Source organism: Rhinoraja longicauda, chromosome 16, assembly GCF_053455715.1.
Source record: "Rhinoraja longicauda isolate Sanriku21f chromosome 16, sRhiLon1.1, whole genome shotgun sequence".
NCBI lineage: Eukaryota > Metazoa > Chordata > Chondrichthyes > Rajiformes > Arhynchobatidae > Rhinoraja > Rhinoraja longicauda.
Window position 1 is genome coordinate 23,041,358 of NC_135968.1, and position 19,097 is coordinate 23,060,454.

Below are 19,097 nucleotides of genomic sequence, written 5' to 3' on the forward strand. Positions count from 1 at the left end.
TTTTGAAGCTTCCTTACAAAGAACTAACTTAAGAATTTTGAAATGGACCTGGTGCATTTCATGCTGATTTTTTTTGCACAAGATTTATAAAGTAGCAAAGCACATAACCGTGCCAGGATTACAAATATGACACTTGGTTGGGCGCTGTGGTGCGTTTGTTATATTATTGGTATAGCTGGAAGATTTCTGGACCATTTGATTGAGAAACTTGAGCTTGAATTCTACTGTCAGCCAGGCAATTTAAATTTGGGTAATGAATTTAAAACATTATGAAATTGGTCTCCGTTCTGGTAACTATAAAAGTAATTGATGATCATTACGAATATTTTGTTTCTCTGATTTACTTTATAGAAGGAAATGAGCCATCCTTGTCCAATCTGGCAAATATGTGACCAATTATGCCAATCCAAGTGTCACTTAATGCACTGAATTGTGAACACAATAGGGATGGATATTAAATGCCGGTATGGCTGATGATATCCATACTCTGAATGATACAAAATTTAATTTTAAAAAAAATCTTTAATGTGGAGCATTATTTAACTTTCCAATTGTGAATTTAATTCCTTTAGTTTTGTTTTCCCCAGCATTATGCTTTCATTCTTTGCATTACCACATTCTCATCCACTTATTTTCAAATTGTTTTTTATATTTCTCTGATCTCATCTGTCATCTCTCACCTGATCTCATCTCTCAGCAGAAGGCAATATCAACGAATAAACAGATTCTGTCTTAGGCTTCATAAGTAAGTGCATCGATGTTGTGGTTCCAAAAGCCACCATCTGCACTTACCCAAATCAGAAACCCTGGGTCGGACGGGAAATCCATGCTAAACTTAAAGCACGGACTACTGCTTTCAACAGGTGACCTCAACACCTACAAGGCAGCCAGATATGACCTCCGGAGGTCCATCAGGAAAGCCTACAGACTACAGAAACAAAGTGGAATCTAACTACTACAGCTCAGACTCCAGACCCATGTGGAGTGGATTACGCTGCGTCACAGACAACGAAGGGAAAAACAGGAGTACTGTTCAGCCGACCGCATCGCTCTCGGTGAGCTTAACATCTTTTACGCCCGGTTCGATGCAGACAACACAGCGCCCACCATGAGTCCACAGGTGTGCAGGGGGACTACCACACTGTCCTTACAAACGGCAGATGTGAGGCGGTCCTTCAAAAAGGTCAACGATCGCAAAGCTCCAGGGCCGGATGGTATTCCAGAGAGGGCCCTCAAAGCGTGTGCTGATCAACTGGCAGAGGTGTTCACCAACATCTTCAACCTCTCTCTGAGTCAGTCTGTGGTTCCCACCTCCTTCAAAATATCCATCATTGTTCCTGTTCCAAAGAAACCAGTAACCTCCTGTTTAAATGACTACCGTCCTGTCGCACTGACATCGGTCATCATGAAGTGCTTCGAGCGACTAGTCAAAACTCACATCTGCTCCACTCTCCCTGACACCTTGGACCCTCTTCAGTTTGCATATAGACCAAACTGGGCCACGGACGATGCCATCGCCATGGCAATACATACTGCGCTCACCCACCTAAACAAAGGAAATACATCTGTGAGAATGCTCTTTATTGCCTACAGCTCGGCATTCAACACTATTATTCCCTCAAAACTCGTCGCCAAGCTCCTTGATCTTGGACTGGCTTCTGAACTCATAAACACATTTCAAATCATATATGTTGATTATTTTTTAATATTGTCTTTTTAACTATTTTTAATATTATCTTTTTACGTTACTAATGTCATTTTTTAATCTTATTTATCCTTGGAATATTACTGCTGAGGTGACCCGTTGTCTTGTCAAATACATTTAATTGTACCGTTGACCCTGTGCCAACCTACATATGACAAATAAAAATTTATTATTATTATTATTATGATTGTACTGCAAATGTGCATACAAAATTTCATTATCTGCCCTTTCCCTTTGCAGATTCTAAGTGACTTACAATGCATTTCCAGCATCTTGCTTTTGAATGCAGTCCTGGGCCAAGCCTGTGGAAAATCAACCTGCAGTTTTGATTTTCTTTGCTCGTGCTCCAATTCAGCATATGTTGCTGTGGTATTAGAGTCCATCACTTACCTTTTCACCTCTGGGACTTGTGTTCAAATCCAGCACTGACAGATGGGATAAAAGCCTGTAATCTGTGTTGATGACTGGCTCTTAAATGGAAACTAATTTAATCAACTTGTCTGACTACTATCCTTTAACCTTTGTTAAATTCATTTCAGAACATCTGAAAAATGAGTAAGAGAGACCACAGCGGAAGAGTTTATTGTAGCTTTGTTAGAATTTTTTCATTGTGTATTTCTAGAATTTCTAGCCCAGACAGTGAATTCCCTTGCCTTGAAATATGAATTAATCCATTACCATAATTGAACAAATGCACATTTTCATTCCCAGAGACTCTATTTTCAGAGCTTTGCATTTAATCTAATATTCAGATCTGATTGCATATTTGCTGAGATTGCATTAATGACAGTAGTACAAATGTGGGTAGAGAATTTTTGTTTTTGAGTATTGACCCCCCCCCCCCCTTAGAATTTCTTTGCTAGCATTGATACTTCCTGATTAATTTACAAGGGTTTTTCATAATTACTGATAATCAATAGCCGCAGTTTTTTTAGCATTAATAATTCTTTCCACACACTTGCAAAGAGGGAGAAGCTGGTAGAGCTGCTGCATCACAGTTTCACAGACCCAGGTTCGATCCTGACCTCGGAAGTTGTCTGTGTGGGATTTACACATTCTCCCTGTGATTGTGGGCTTCCTTCCACATCCCAAAGGCTTGCCGGTTTGTAGGTTAATTGACCTCTGTAAATTTCCCCCAGTGTGTGGGGAGTGGATGAGAAAGTGGGATAACATAGAAGTAGTGTAAACAGATGGTCGGCATGGGCCGAAGGGCCTGTTTTCATGCTGCATCTCAAAAGTAAATTGCAACTAATGCTACGGCGATGCAGTATTTTGGCTAATCTGCAAGCCTTGAAGTGTTTTCAATTGTACATTAGCCTTGGTTAATCTCACTCCAGTACATTAGTGTTTCATAATATTTCTTACGACCCAAGTGTTTTGTTGCCATTCTTAATGTCTTATTTGGTGCTTTAGTGTGCTCCTGACAATACTCCTTTGAAGACGATTGGGACTTGTAATGTTCGAAAGTTGCTATATAATTGCAAGTTGTTGCTCAAACAGTGCTGCAGATGTTGGTGCTGCCTAATGGCTTCAGGAATTTGGGCTCAAGACTACATTCAGGTACTATCTGCACAACTTGAATACTCCGCATCATCGCAAGGGTTTCCTCCGTGTGCTCCGATTTCCTCCCACATTGCAAAGATGTAATCCCATGGGAGCTGAAGAGCCAGATGTCAGCCTCCTGTGTCTTGTAATTATAAGAAATGTGTTGGTGCTCCTGACACACTTGCACAAAATGACAAATACAGGTAATATCTTCTATCTCAATGTGTTACAACTCTGGCTTTGAGTGCTTTCCAATGGAATGGATTTGCTTCCCATTTCTTGACATGCTGTCTGTCTTTGGCATAAGTAGTGCACAATATATATATATTTAAATAAGCCTCCCTTTCATCAAAAACGTTTCCCATAATCTGGGTGCATTTTCAAATAGTTAAGGAGCCCTTGCAAATTTTCATAGAAGAAACATTCCTCTTGGTTATAATAGTCAAGTGAAATTAACCCTATTAGACAAGTTTTCATTTTAATCTATCTAAAAATAGTCTCTGTTGGGAACAGCAGGAACATTAACAAAATTATATTTCTACTTTTATTTGGTTTAAAGAGATGTCACAGTGGCGCAGCTGGTAGAGCTGCTGCCTCAATGCCAAGGGCCCAGGTTCGATCCCAACCTCGAGTGCTGTCCATGTGGAGTTCGCACGTTCTTCCTTTGCGTGGGCTACCTCGGGGAGCTCCAGTTTCCTCCCACATCCCAAAGACGTTTGGTTATTGTAGGTTAATTGTCCTTAGTGCCTAGGGAGTGGATGCAAAAGTGGGCTAATATCGAACTAGTGTGAACAGGTGATTGATGGTAAGCGTGGACTTGGTAGGTTGAAGGGCCTGTTTCCATGGTGTATCTCTAAATAAGTAAAATAAAGCATTTGACAGTGAACCCCCTCTCAAACTACGGCCCCAAATTGCTGGATGAACAACTGAGCTGCACACAAGGTGGAGGGGAGTGGAAAGAGCAATACTTTTCAGTAAGTGGTAAATACAACCATTTCAACTTTTCTATGCCTTTTTAATAATGTTTTTAGTTCTAGGAGTAGAATTGGGCCATTCGGTCCATCAAGTCTACGCCATTCAATCATGGCTGATCTATCTTTCCCTCAACTCCGCTCTCCTACCTTCGCCCCATAACCCCTGACACTCTAACTAATCCAGAATGTGTCAATCTTCACCTTGAGCGGAGATCCATTGAGCACATATCCATTGACTTGGCCTCCACAACTGTCTGTAGCAATGAATTCCATAGATTCACCATCCTATGACTAAAGAAATTCCTTCTCGTCTCCTTTTGAAAGGTATGTCCTTTTATTCTGAGGCTATGGCCTCTGGTCCTAGACTGTCCCACTAGTGCAAATGTCCTCTCCATATGCATGCTATTCAGGCACTGTTCAGTAAGTTTCAATGAGGTCCCCCCTCATCCTTCTAACTCCAGCGAGTACAGGCCCAGTGCCTTCAAACGCTCATGATATGTTTACCCAATTGTTCCTGGGATCATTCTTGTAAACCTCCTCTGGACCCTCTCCAATGCCAGCACATCCTTGCTCAGATATGGGGCCCAAAACCCCTCACAAATGTGGTTTGACCAATGCCATATAAAGCCTCAGCATTACATCCGTGTTTTTGTGTATAAAAATAAATGCTAGAATTGCATTTTCATTCCTTACTACCGATTCAACTTGCAAATTAACTTTTTGGAATCCTACACCAGCACTCCCAAATCCCTTTGAATCTCCGATTTCTGAATTCTCTCACCATTTAGAAAATAGTCTATGCCTTTATTCCTACTACCAAAATGCATGACTCCACACGTAGCTACGCTGTATTCCGTATGCCACTTCTCAGCCCACCCTTCCAACCTGTCAAAGTCCTTCTGCAGCGTGCCTGCTTTCTCTACCATACCTGCCCCTCCACCTATGTGCATTATCTGCAAACATGGCCCTAAAGCCTTCAATTCCCTCATCCAAATAATTTATATACACTGAAGAGGAACGGTCCCAGCACCGTCCCCTGCAGGTAGTTGAATTTGGATTAGATTGGCATCAAGTCTTATGTCTGTGCTGTATTTTAGCCATGCCATATTTATTTGGTTAAATTTGTATGTCCCATGCTAGTTTAGTTTAGAAATACAGCGCGGAAACAAGCCCTTCAGCCCACCGGGACTGCGCCAACCAGCGATCCCCGCATATTAGCACTATCCTATACACACTAGGGACATTTTTTAATATTTACCAAGCGAATTTGCCTACATACCTGTACGTCTTTGGAGAGTGGGAGGAAACCGAAGATCTTGGAGAAAACTTACCCAGGACACGGGGAGAACGTACAAACTCCATACAGACAGCACCTGTAGACGGGATGCAACCCGGGTCTCTGGCGCTGCAAGGCAGCAACTCTACCGCTGTGCCGCCTGGAAAATGTGATTTGTAACATCAACATTTGTAAGATGACAGCCTCCTGTGCATGTTCCAAGTATTTTTCTGCTGTATAATACACTATCTCCCTTTAGCCATGGGATCCACACCTTACACCTGTACTTTAATGTTCAGTCCTTATAAAATCACTAGATTGCCCTGCTTTATCTTGCAAAGTTAAGTGAACTCAAAGGGACTAAAAGCAAATAACAAAGCAATTTCTTGATGGCCTTGTTTCAGTGTCCAAATCCAGTTCGAACAAACCCCGACTCGGGTAATTCCCTATTCTGTAGGCCTTCTATTACTTGGTTGCCCCCTGCTTATGCAATCAATTTAAATCCTTTCCAAATTAGTTATATTGTATACATATTTACCTGGTCTTGCAGATTCTAAATCAACCTACTGTTTAAGTCATAACCCTTCCTCACCAAGTTCCACCTGTTCCTCCCTCTCACCCATACTGGTCTTCTCCCTTCTGATGCAAGTCTGACTGAATTGTTGATTATACTTTTGCTTCCACCGAAGCTGCTTAACTTGCTGAGTTCTTGTGGTAGTTTTTTTTTTGTTCATTATAATCCCACCTCTTTAGTAAAGCACTGGTTTTGTATGTGTTTGGGTCAACCTCTCATAAGTGAAGTTTGTCATCTACACAAAAATGGTGAAGCATATGTGCAATGAAAGTCTTGTTTGCTGTAGGAGGGCACATAGACCCTATTATTCTACACTCTAGGATTTAAGCATCTACTCTTGTAGGCTGTAGTTTGCTTTTAAATTTATATGAATAGGTCGTTGAAATGAGAGCCAATCGACTTTCAAAAGAGGATTACTATTGCTATCAATTTGCTGATGATACAAAAGTTAGTCGTTTTGCAGATAGTGAAGAGTGTTGTGAATGATTGCAGCAGGATCTGGATCGATTGGCCAGGTGGGGGTGTAATGGTTGATGGAATTTAATTCAGAAAAGTGTGAGGTTTTGCTTTTTGGGTAGTTGAACCTACACAGTAAATGATAGGCCTCTGGGTAGTGTTGTAGAGCAGAGGGATCAAGGAGTGCAGGTGCACAGTTCCTTGATGATTGTGTCGCAGGTAGATAAGAAGGTCAAAAAGGCTTTTGGCACTTTGGCCTTCATCAGTCAGAGTATTAGAAACATAGAAAACAGGTGCAGGAGGAGGCCATTCGCCCCTTCGAGCCAACACCGCCATTCATTGTGATCATGGCTGATCATCCACAATCAGTAACCTTTGCCTGCCTTCTCCCCATATCCCTTGATTCCACTAGCCCCTGGAGCTCTATCTAACTCTCTCTTAAATTCATCCAATGATTTGGCCTCCACTGCCCTCTGTGGCAGAGAATTCCACAAATTCATAACTCTCTGGGTGAAAACGTTCCTTCTCACCTCAGTTTTAAATGGCCTTCCTTTTATTCTAAGACTGTGGCCCCGAGTTCTGGACTCTCCCAACATTGGGAACATTCTTCCTGCATCTAGCTTGTCCAGTCCTTTTATAATTGTCTATGTTTCTATAAGATCCCCTCTCGCCCTTCTAAACTCCAGTGAATACAAGCCTCGTCTTTTCAATCTTTCCTCATATGACAGCCACGCCATCTCAGGGATCAATTTTGTGTACCTACGCTGCACTGCCTCAATGACAAGGATGTCCTCCCTCAAATTAGGAGACCAAAACTGTACACAATACTCCAGATATGGTCTTACCAGGGCCCTATACAACTGCAGAAGAACCTCTTTTCTCCTATACTGAAATCCTCTCGTTATGAAGGCCAACATGCCATTAGCTTTCTTCACTGCCTGCTGTACCTGCATGCCAACTTTCAATGACTGGTGTACAAGGACACCCAGGTCTCGCTGCACTTCCCCCTTACCTAACCTGACACCATTGAGATAATTGAGTATGGAAGTTGGAAGGTTATGTTGCAGTTGATTAAGATGTTGATAAGTCCACATTTAGAATATTGTGTTCAGTTCTGGGCACCATGTTGTAGGAAAGATATTGTCAAGCTTGAAAGGGTTCAGAAAAGATTTACGAGGATTTTGCCAGGACTAGAGGGTGTGAGCTATAGGGAGAGGTTGGGTCGGCTGGGTCCCTATTCCGTGGAGCCCAGGAGGATGAGGGGAGATCTTATAGATGTATACAAAATCATGAGAGGAATAGATCGGGGAGATGCACAGAGTCTTTTGCCCAGAGTAGGGGAATCGAGGACCAGAGGACATAGGTTCAAGGTGACGGGGAAAAGATTTAATAGGAATCCGAGGGGTAACGCTTTCACACAAAGGGTGGTGTGTGTATGGAACAAGCTGCGAGAGGAGATAGTTGAGGCTAGGCCTATCCCATCGTTTAAGAAACAATTAGACAGGTATGTGGATAGGACAGGTTGAAGGGATATGGACCAAGCGCAGGCAAGTGGGACTAGTGTAGCTGGGACATTGTTGGCCGGTGTGGGCGAGTTTCCACACTGTATCACTCCATGACTCTATAATTTATCGTCTTAAGCTTTGGATGAATTTAACAGGCCTTGATTATCGCTCCTTTTATTCAGTGCTTTTGAGTGCAACTGGCTGCCAGTATTGAGATCCTCTGCATACCTGACATTATTCAATCTGTTAGCTAGTTTGTGTTGTCTCTGAAATATCAATTTGAAGGCAAACTATATAAACGGTTAATTGAAATAATCTAAAATTGTCTTGGGTAAGAAGCGAGGGGAATTTAAATGCAAACGTTTATTTTCAGATGTTCAGTTTTTTGGAATAGATTACTGGTTAAAATGTAAAATATCCTCTGATTTTGATTTGTATTTATAATAAACATATTGGATTACTGAATTAGTATATTGTATTTCATCTTCAAAACATCTTTGAATGGGAATAGTTGGTGGTATACTTTCAGGAGCCCTACATGAAATGCGTTTTATTTGTTTCTAGTGAGTTCTGTAGAGAGGAATGGTAAACTTTACATCGCTATTAATCTGATGAAAGCTCGTGGTCTGGAACTTTAAAGTAATTCTCTTTCTACTCGCGCTGCCTAACTGGTTGGGTACTTCCACCATTTTCTATTTTTATTTCAAATTTATGGTTTAGTTTTTAAATTGATTCTGAATGGGAATGAAATTACATAGCACAGAAGCAGATGTTGGCCTTTTGGTTCTTCACATTTGCTCCATCATTTGGTATGGTTAGAACCAATCATACAAATTTAATATCCTGTTCTTGCTTTCTCGTCATGTTCCTTGGTCGCTGTAACTTCTAAGAACCATTACTAACTCGTTAAATATTTAAAATTCATTTGCTTTTTAATGGTAGAGAATTCCAAAAGTATACCACTCTGAGATTTTTTTTTGTCATCTCTGTGTTTAAAAATGCAGCTTTATGGGATGTTGGTTAGGCTGCATTTGGAGTATTGTGTGTAATTCTGGTTGCCTCAATACAGGAAGGATGTGGAGGCTTTGAAAAGGGTGCTGAGGTGGTTTACTGGAATGATGCCTGGACTGGGGGTATTAGGTACAAGGGGAGTTTGGACAGACTTTGATTGTTTTATCTGGAGGTTGAGGAGAGACCTGATAGAAGTGTATAAAAATTATGCACAGATGGGGTAGGCAGTCAGAACCTATTTCCCAGGATGGAAATGTCAAATGTTGGAGAGCACAGCTTCAAGGCGAGAGGGACAAAGTTTACAGGAGATGTGTGGGGCACGTTTACTTTTACACCGGGTGACGAGAGGCTGGAACGTGCTGCCAGGTGTGGAAGTTACAGCAGATGTGATAGTGGCATTTAAGAGATTTAGATAGGCATGTGAACGTGCAGGGAATAGAGGGATATGGATTGCGTACAGGCAGTTAGGAGTTGGTCGACATCACAGACATTGTGGGCTGAAGAGGCTATTGCTGATCTGTTCTATGTTTGAAATGACTTTTTGCTGTAAACCATGGTCCAGGAATCCATTGTTGTTGGGAACCTCCTTCCTAAGATTATTCCAGTCCTGTTAGAACTTAGTTCCCTTTGAGACCCCTCGTGTTCCTCTAAACTCCAGAGAACTGGTGAGAATTGGCTAATTTGTGGTTTCCTGTTTTTTTTTAGGACTGGGCCTTTCCACTTAATTGGGCATAGTTTTTTGTTTGGAATACCTGTATGCGAACAGCTTGGTTGGCAGGGTGGTGTTCAAGGCCTTGGTGTTCCAGTGACCTCAGCCTTGATGTGAAGCCGAATGATTCAAATTCAATTAAAAATGGATTCTGCGATTGTGGAGACCAAGGGCATTTCCAACTGTAGATAGTTATATATGCCCAACTGTAGATAGGTATATCTCTAAAGTTCCACATCTAATAGTTAGGGAAGTTGATTTCAAATAATAAGATAAACCCAGAATTAAGCAACCAGTCTACCTCTATTTGCAATCGTGAAACTTCTAGATTTGCAAACTCCTCTGATTTGCGTATTCTTCAGGGAAGGTCTGTTAGCTACTCAAAACACAGCACTGTGGTTGACTTTTAATTGACACCTTGGTTCAGAGATAGATGGAGATGTGGGTAAAATGCTTGCATTGACAAGTGTCATGTTACATGAATGAGCCACAAATGCTTGACAAAAGGATGCTGGAATCTTGAGCAAAGCGCAAATGCTGAAGGAATTCAATGGATTAGGCACCATCTGTGGAGGGAATGGATCGGGGATGTTTTGGGTCAGGACTAGGGTTGCCAACTGTCCCGTATTAGCCGGGACATCCTGTATTTTGGGCTAAATTGACTTGTCCCGTACGAGACCGCCCTTGTCCTGTATTGGGCTCGGGGATGCTGTAGGCCCGGACGCTGTAGGAAAGAAACTGCAGATGCTGGTTAAAATCTGTGCCTACCTTCCGGACAGTATAGGTCGGTGGGGACAGTGTAGACCCAGAGGCCCGGGCGCCGCCTAACGGAGATTGCATGGCAACCCGCATCCCGTCCCGGGAAGCCGCCATTGGTGGGGCGGGAACACGTGGCCGCTGGCTGGGTGAGGTCACCTTGTCCCGTATTTGGGTGTGCTATTGTTGGCACCCCTAGTCAGGAACCTTCTCCAGTCTGAAGGTGGACATTTTGTCCTTGTAAGTTATCCATGTTGTGAGGTTTCATTTTGTGAAATGTTCTCCCTTTTTCACTTTACTGTTATCCCTTTAGTCTGAAGAAGGGTCTCGACCCAAAACATCACCCATTCCTTCACTCCTGAGATGCTGCCTGACCCGCTGAGTTACTCCAGAATTTTGTGATCCCTTTAGACCATGTTGCTGACATTTAAAATGTAGCAAGTCGGGCAGCATCCAAGGGAAGAGAAGTAGAGTTAACATTTCATATCAAAAACCTTTCATCAAACTATCACGATGAGGTTCTTTGACTAGAAGCGTGAATTCTGGTTCCGTTTCCATGTATGCAGCCTGGCCGGCTGACTGTTTTTCGCAATTTCTGTGTTTATTTAAGATTTGAACCCTCTGCTCCTTTTTCAGTTTCAGTTGCTGCCATTCAAACTCATGCAAGCCATCTTCCAATTGAGGTTTGGGGGGTGGGGGGAGGGGAGAATGTTTCTACAACAATTTTAAACATCGTGGTAAACTGGAAATGATCAAATGTACTCTTTCACAGATATCTAAAATCAAATTTTGTTTGATGAATCCGCAACTAAGCATCTCTTTTATCACTACTCTAGGTTGTAAGTAAAAATAAAAATAAGTGCAATTGTAAAAAATCTGGAAAACAGAACAAAATATGCACAGTAGTAAAACTCCATTTACGCTCTTGCATGTATATTTTGATACCATAACATAACTGCCAGAATAGGTTGCTCTACCAATAGTCATAGCTACAATAAATAGCATCTTCATGAATGCACAACATATTCTGCTTTAAAACCACTTAACGTTTTTATCGGGTTCATTTTCAGCTCTGCCAAATAACAAACTTTAAATGTGCAGTGATCATGATAGTTGTCTTTAGAATTAGCCTCTCATCGGTCGGGGACAAAACTTCTGATCCTGTTTCTTATCTATCTGGAAATCTTCCAAAGCATTAGTGTTTGGAACTTGAATGCTAACAAAAAAATGAAGGTCATACCATTTTCATTTTAAATGTGAAAGATCTTCAGTACTCTGGTCCTTTACTATTTAAAGCTTAATTTATTCATGCCTCAAGTAATATATTCATTATGGCTTAACTTGCTCTCTTGAATATATGTATTTTTAAATGGATATGAATAGTTTATTGATGTGTGCTTAATTTTGGCTGGATTGGCAGTGGGCAATTAAAAATTTGGACCCATCATTATCATTTTATCCTTGCGCCCTCATTTTGTGTTCTTTGAGCTTGAGTCATTATCAAAGAGGGTGGTGCATTTAAGTACCTCAAAATAATCAAATATTGCCACTATTGTTGCAAAATCTAGCTCGGCAATTATGCAGATGCCAATGGAACATTTTTTGGTTGATATCAGAATCCATCTGTGAGGGTTAGTTTCTGGTGCTGTTTTTAAATGTTGGTTAGATTTGGTCTTGTAGAAACAGAACATTTTTACATTGCCTCAGTTAGTTATCCATGCCTAAAGCTCTTTAGGTTAAGTTTAAACCATTTAAAATTATTTAATTACCTTGCATCTGTGAATAGGGAATTGTGTTGTAACTCTAGTGCATGACTGTACTGGTTGGAATGTGAAATTGCATATAGTGTTTTCCTTTTTGGATGCACATTCATAGGAAGTGGCGGCTGCTTTGAAAATGTGGGGAATTTTGAAGTGAGGAAAGTGCTGGTCTTCACAGAGGGTCTTTCAACCACTTTGGTCAGTGAATTGTGTAGGAAGGATCTGTAGATGCTGCTTTATATCAAAAATCAACACAATATGCTGGAGTAACTCAGCAGGTCAGGCAGGATCTCTGGAGAAAAGGCATAGGTAATATTTTGGGTCCGAACCCTTCATACTGAAAGATAGAGGTGGGGGGAAACAGGAGGCGAGAAAAGGCCAGAACTAAACAGGGCCAGCTGCAGATGACCTCAGGATAGAGAAAAGGAATGGGTGACTTTTCGGACCGGAACCCAAAAGGAGAATCCTTTTCTCCAGAGATGCTGTCTGACCCGCTGAGTTACTCCAGCATTTTGGTCAGTGAATTATTGGGTTTGTTGAAGAACCACGTAATAAATTAGATATTTGTAACATTGAAGTTAGACAATAGACAATAGGTGCAGGAGTAGGCCATTCGGCCCTTCAAGCCAGCACCGCCATTCAATATGATCATGGCTGATCATCCACAATCAGTACCTCATTCCTGCCCTCTCCCATACCTCCTGACTCCGCTATGATTATGAGCTCTATATAACTCTCTCTTGAAAGCATCCAGAGAATTGGCCTCCATTGCCTTCTGAGGTAGAGAATTCCACAGATTTACCACTCTCCGAGTGAAAAGGTTTTTCCTCATCTCCGTTCTAAATGGCCTACCCCTTAATCTTAAACTGTGGCCCCTGGTTCTGGACTCCCCAACATCGGGAACATGGTTCCTGCCTCTAGTGTGTCCAATCCCTTAATAATCTTATGTTTCAATAAGATCCCCTCTCATCCTTCTAAATTCCAGCGTACACAAGCCCAGTCGCTCCAGTCTTTCAACATACGACAGTCCCGCCATTCCGGGAATTAACCTCGTGAATCTATGCTGCACTAAACTTGAAATTGGTTTGCATATACTTGGTTTGGGAACTGAGTATTCTTGTTGAGTCACTCATGAGAAATTGCTGCATATTAAACAATTTAGATGAATGAGATTGTAAATTTTTAAAACCTAGATCTTTTCATGTTGAAGGATGAGTAAACTATTGAGCTTTTAAGGAGAAATCTTGGAGTGTTATTTTAAAGCACAGATTCTGCAAGACAAATGTTAGATCGATATTGGCAGACACTGGTATCTTGCAGAGTACTCCAGATGCATTGCCGGGAATTAAAGTGCTGATGGGAACAGTGGTTAAGGGGTCATTATTGAATTATATGGAGATAAATTACTGATAATACTGCTCTGCTAGGAACCTGGCAAGAATCCCTGCCCTGTCTGCAGCTGTGCTGTGAACCCGATGCAGATCCCCGTCCTTTCACTCGATAGTTTCTCAACAATGAATTGCTCATTGCTCAGTCTGGAGTACTGACAAGGACTGCTGTCACACCCTCTTCATTTGGCTCTGCATCCCTTCGCCAGACCAGAGATTTTACAGTGGTAACAAGCTCAATGGCCACCAGCCATCATAGAGAAGTCTCCAGGCTGGAGAGATAGCAGCGTCCAATATTTCCAGCAGGAGGCTCTTAAGAATAGCGGAGTCAGGGGGTATGGGGAGAAGGCAGGAACGGGGTACTGATTGAGAATGATCAGCCATGATCACATTGAATGGCGGTGCTGGCTCGAAGGGCCGAATGGCCTCCTCCTGCACCTATTGTCTATTGTCTAATGAGGCAAGGAGAGAGATCAAAGGATGCAGGAGGTCTGACAACTCACGGAGCAGATGCTGAGGGTCCCCAGAAATGCCTCAACTCTTAGTGGTTGGTTGCTGGAGTGCAGCGCAAAGTCCTATTATCTTGCTAAACAGTTGCTCTGAACTGCCCGACCCTCGCAGACCGTCTTCAACTTCAGAGCCAGAAATACTTTTTTTTTTTTGCTGCATGCGAGAAAGTGGGTAGGGCAGTGATTTGTCCCAGGGACGGGTGCAGCAGTGTGCAACAAAAAGGGAGAGCTGGGATTAATGCCCTGTAGTAGGTGCACCCGTGGGGAGGGTGTGGATTTGTGGCAAGTTCCCATTAAAGCATTGTGCTGTACAAATAAATGTCATTTATAGGTGTTTACCCGTGAGTGTTCAGCCTCCAGGACCAATAACGAATGGGTGTTCTACCAGATAGTGGATACTATTTTTTAAAAGTAGCAAATAATTACGAGTGCTACAGTGAATTACTTCTGAATTGATATGATTACAAGGAGCAAAGTTCAAACTTGTATAGTAAAATTGTAATTTGAATTCAGTACGTACATTTTAAAGATGCTAAATATTGTAAACTTTTGTTTCCCCTCGGTAATATGTTCAATATTCAACATTCTCTGCAGGTAATCTGTCCAGTTTGAGTCGTTTGGGGCTGAGGTACAACAGACTGTCAGCTGTACCCAGATCTTTGGCAAGGTGTAGTGAACTGGATGAGCTTAACTTAGAGAACAATAATATTTCAACATTGCCTGAGGTAAGTTATCTTGCTAAGAGTTCCTGCCTTTTGTCTAAAATGTAAGTGCAGTTGGCTGATAAACCTTATAAAAATCAGGCTCTTAAATAGGTCCAGATGTTGTTTATTTTTCTGTTAAATGGAAGCTGGCTCGGCAAATGGTTATGGTCGCCTTGAGACTGATACTTTTGCAGCAATTTTGTTTTGCGGTTCTGATCTTGTTAATTTTGCATTATACTACAGAGATTCTCAGTATCCTTAAACCAGAGTTAGCTGCATGTGCTCCTGACATACTGACATAAAATATTTGTATCATTAATTTATTTGACCTTTTGCGTCTGTTAGCTTCAATTCCATGCACTTCACTTAAGAAATCTATAATTGCAAAGTGTTATTAAAAATGATTTTTTTTTACTATTATGAATGATTAATTCTATGAATATTTGATATCCTATATGTATACATTCATTTCAGAAATGGAGGATTAAAATGTTCCCACTCTCACACAGGGTCTTCTTTCAAGCCTTGCAAACTTGACCAGTTTAACATTAGCAAGGAATTGCTTCCAGTCATATCCGGTTGGCGGACCTTTACAGTTTTCAACTATCTATTCTCTCAACATGGAACATAATCGCATCAACAAAATACCTTTTGGAATCTTCTCTAGAGCTAAAGTGTTGAGTAAGCTGAATATGAAGGTAGGTGGTCACGTTTTTAATTACAGGATGAAACTCAAACAATTTCTACTACTGAATTCTGTCAGAGTTCAGAACATTTACAACCCAATTTAATCTGGGAAATGTTGCCTGGTATTTTGATTTAGAAAACTGTCAGTTGCTGTCATATTCATGTTGAGGCTTCCTTATGCAGAATTAAATAATTTTATATGTATATAAAATCATGAGGGGAATAGATCAGGTAGACGCACAGAGTCTCTTGCTCGGAGCAGGGGAATCGAGAACCAGAGAACATAGGTTTAAGGTGAAGGGGGAAAGATTTAATAGGAAACTGAGAAGTAATTTTTTTCCACACAAAGGATGGTAGGTATATGGAACGAGCTGGCAGAGGAGGTGGTTGAGGCAGGGACAATTGCAATGTTTAAGAAACAATTAGACAGGTACATTGATAGGACAGGTTTAGAGGGATATGGGACAAACACAGGCAGATGGGACGAGTGCAGATGGGACATGTTGGTCAGTGTGGGCAAGTTGTGCCGATGGGCCTGTTTCCACATTCTATGACTTTAATTATTGCTGTTCATAATAGATCATCTTTTATTTAGGAGTTTCATATTATGAAAGTAGTTTCATAAATAAATTTTAAAAATGGACAGACTTATTGTAGAACTTTTTTAATTAGGTAGCGTCTACAATGTATTGTATGCTTGTTGAAAATTGGCTGGTGGCTAGCCTTGTGCTAGTTCTTTGACAACAATTTGTAGTTCAGCATCATTTTAGACCTTCTCACTAATGTAAGAAATTCTTAATGCTCTGACATTTAAATTTCCCTCAAGCAAGATTTCCTTTTCCCATCATTATACCCCGTTAATTAATCACCTTGCACACTAATTTTAGGGATCTTGATGTGTTTTATGCACATAAATGAAGGTAATTCATTTATTATCAATGATGTGGTTTCTACTAATTGCTGAGAGTTGATATTCAACTACATATCATTTTATCAGCAGGTAAGAGTTTTCAATGTAATTATGGCAAGAGCTACATTAGGTGTTAAAGCAAGTTTCTGTATCCTTCCATTGTTCCATTTATGCATTTTGTAATTGGTCAATCTCACTTAAATAATTGGCAGGAAATTTGTTCAATAGTCATGTCTCGAATCGTGTTGAAGTAATGCCATTGGAGGCAGATAGGTTTTTAGTAATAATCTTAAAAATAATATTGCAGTATTTTTCAATCATGGAATGCAGATGAAACTTTATTGAGTAGTGATTTATTGAATATTGATCACTTTTCTACTTTCCTAATTTAATTACTAATTAGCACATAGAATCACATTTGTAGACAATGGAAAAAGTGCTCTATTTTTAACCAATAATTACAGAAAGGAAGAAATGGGATTTCAGATCTAAAACAACCAAGCGATAATTGAAGAACTAACCCATTTTCTATTCGCTGTAGGACAATCAGCTAACTTCACTTCCATTGGATTTTGGAACATGGATAAGTATGGTGGAGCTGAACCTTGCTACGAACCAACTCACAAAGATTCCAGAAGATGTTTTAGGCCTGGTTTCACTGGAGGTAAGAAACCTGAACATGCAACCCTGTTAGTTTTCTGAAGGTTTTGATTGCAAAAGCTCACATACCCATTTGTTCATTCTGTCACGGGCCTCCTCCAGAGCCATAGTGCGACCCACCGGAAATTGGAGGAACAGCACCTCATATTTCGCCTGGGCAGCTTGCAGCCCAGCGATATGAACATTGACTTCTCCAACTTTAGATGGTTCCTCTGTCCCTCTCTTCCCCTCCCCCTTCCCAGATCTCCCACTGTCTTCCTGTCTCCACCTTTATCCTTCCTTTGTCCCGCCCCCCTGACATCAGTCTGAAGAAGGGTCTCGACCCGCAACGTCACCCATTCCTTCTCTCCTGAGATACTGCCTGACCTGCTGAGTTACTCCAGCATTTTGTGAATAAATACCTTCGATTTGTACCAGCATCTGCAGTTATTTTCTTACACTACTACTTATTCTTGAACTGTGGCCCCTGGTTCTGGACCCCCCCCCAACATCAGGAACATGTATCCTGCATGTAGCGTGTCTAATCCCTTAATAATTTTACATGTTTTATAAGAACCCCTCTCATCCTTCTAAATTCCAGTGTATACAAACCCAGTAACTCCATTCTTTCATCAAATTTAGCAAATGTCGAGCCTCTATTGCAATTTTATAAAGGTTAACATGTGGGATTTTATTTTGTTGTATCTACCTGTTTCCTGGAAGTAATAGATAGCATTTTTTAAATCCTTTGCAAATGAGAAAGAAGGATCACTTAACAAATTGGGCCTAGTGTGAGAGTTTGACACTGAACCAGCTTGAAGGGAAGTGGACTAAACTATGAAGTCCACAGCCTGTTTTGTTTGGTTTCCATACACACAAGCAAACCATAACTTCCCCAACATGACTGTACGAATTTACTGCTCCGTCCTTCAGTATAGGTCACTTCCAAAATCCATAATGTGATGAAAAATCAAACATTGCAAAATGTGACAGACCTTGGATCCTTGTATTAAATTATCTGCATGTAGAGATATTTAGTACAGTGAATTATTTTTGTGAATAGAATGGAACATAAAAGCATAAAAATGTGAAAGAAAAATGACTCCTTTCCCAACTCTTATCCTTATCATTCAATTTCTAGGTTCCCTAAAAGCTGTTTAAAACTCTAAATGATTCTGTCTACACAACGAGGTTTCCAGCTCTATTGCTGTGTTCTGCAATTGTCTCATCATTGCCCTTTTGTGTTCTGCTCTTGTCTCATCATTGCCCTTGCATTCTAATGTGGCATGCCTTTCTCATGCTATTAATTTGTTACTGCAATCGTAATCAATCTCCTTTCCCCAGAAAGTGATTTTGTGCAGAGTTGAATCTGCCAAATTGTATTTATCCTCTGACAAGGTTTGCTCAAGCTTTGGTGCATTTTTAATAATCAAATACGAAAGTCATTAGATATTTATGGGAATAAATTTATCAACATACTGATTTCCATCTAGGTTCTTATTTTATCAAATAACCTCCTTCGAAAACTGCCTCATGGCATTGGACACCTACGAAAACTCAGAGAGTTGGACTTGGAAGAAAATAAACTTGAATCTCTTCCAAATGAAATTGCTTATCTTAAGGATCTGCAAGTAAGTGATTTGAATTTGATCTTTAATCTAATATAAACTAGGCTGTCTTCCTTTAATATTTTGTTTGTATTATATTCTCAAGTTATAATAAAATGCACAGGCTATCTTAAATTTGCTTTATCCCTTCAGTTCTTGGAGAGTTACAGATGGGAACCAATCACGTCGGGGTCACCAATGTAGTGGCCTGGCGGAGGCCAGAGAAAAGGCAAGACGCCAGGCAGTGTTTAGTTAGATTCTTTATTAGGCTGTGAGCTGGTGCCCACAGCGTAGTTCTCCCAGGGATGACCACGCCTTCCCTTGGTCTGGCTTTTAACCCCTTTCACCTGTCCGTCACGTAACGAGGGGGCTGACCCGAGGA

General features: G+C 40.9%; 1 protein-coding gene across 1 annotated transcript in view; it reads left to right on the forward strand.

The window, feature by feature from the left end:
* shoc2 (SHOC2 leucine rich repeat scaffold protein) overlaps window positions 1-19,097 on the forward strand; it is a 75,514-nt gene that overhangs the window by 42,195 nt on the left and 14,222 nt on the right. The window contains exons 4-7 of the mRNA XM_078413412.1: window positions 14,763-14,893; window positions 15,382-15,570; window positions 17,011-17,133; window positions 18,602-18,739. Of these exons, the coding sequence (XP_078269538.1) occupies window positions 14,763-14,893; window positions 15,382-15,570; window positions 17,011-17,133; window positions 18,602-18,739 (581 nt within the window). The remainder of the gene's footprint in view (window positions 1-14,762; window positions 14,894-15,381; window positions 15,571-17,010; window positions 17,134-18,601; window positions 18,740-19,097) is intronic.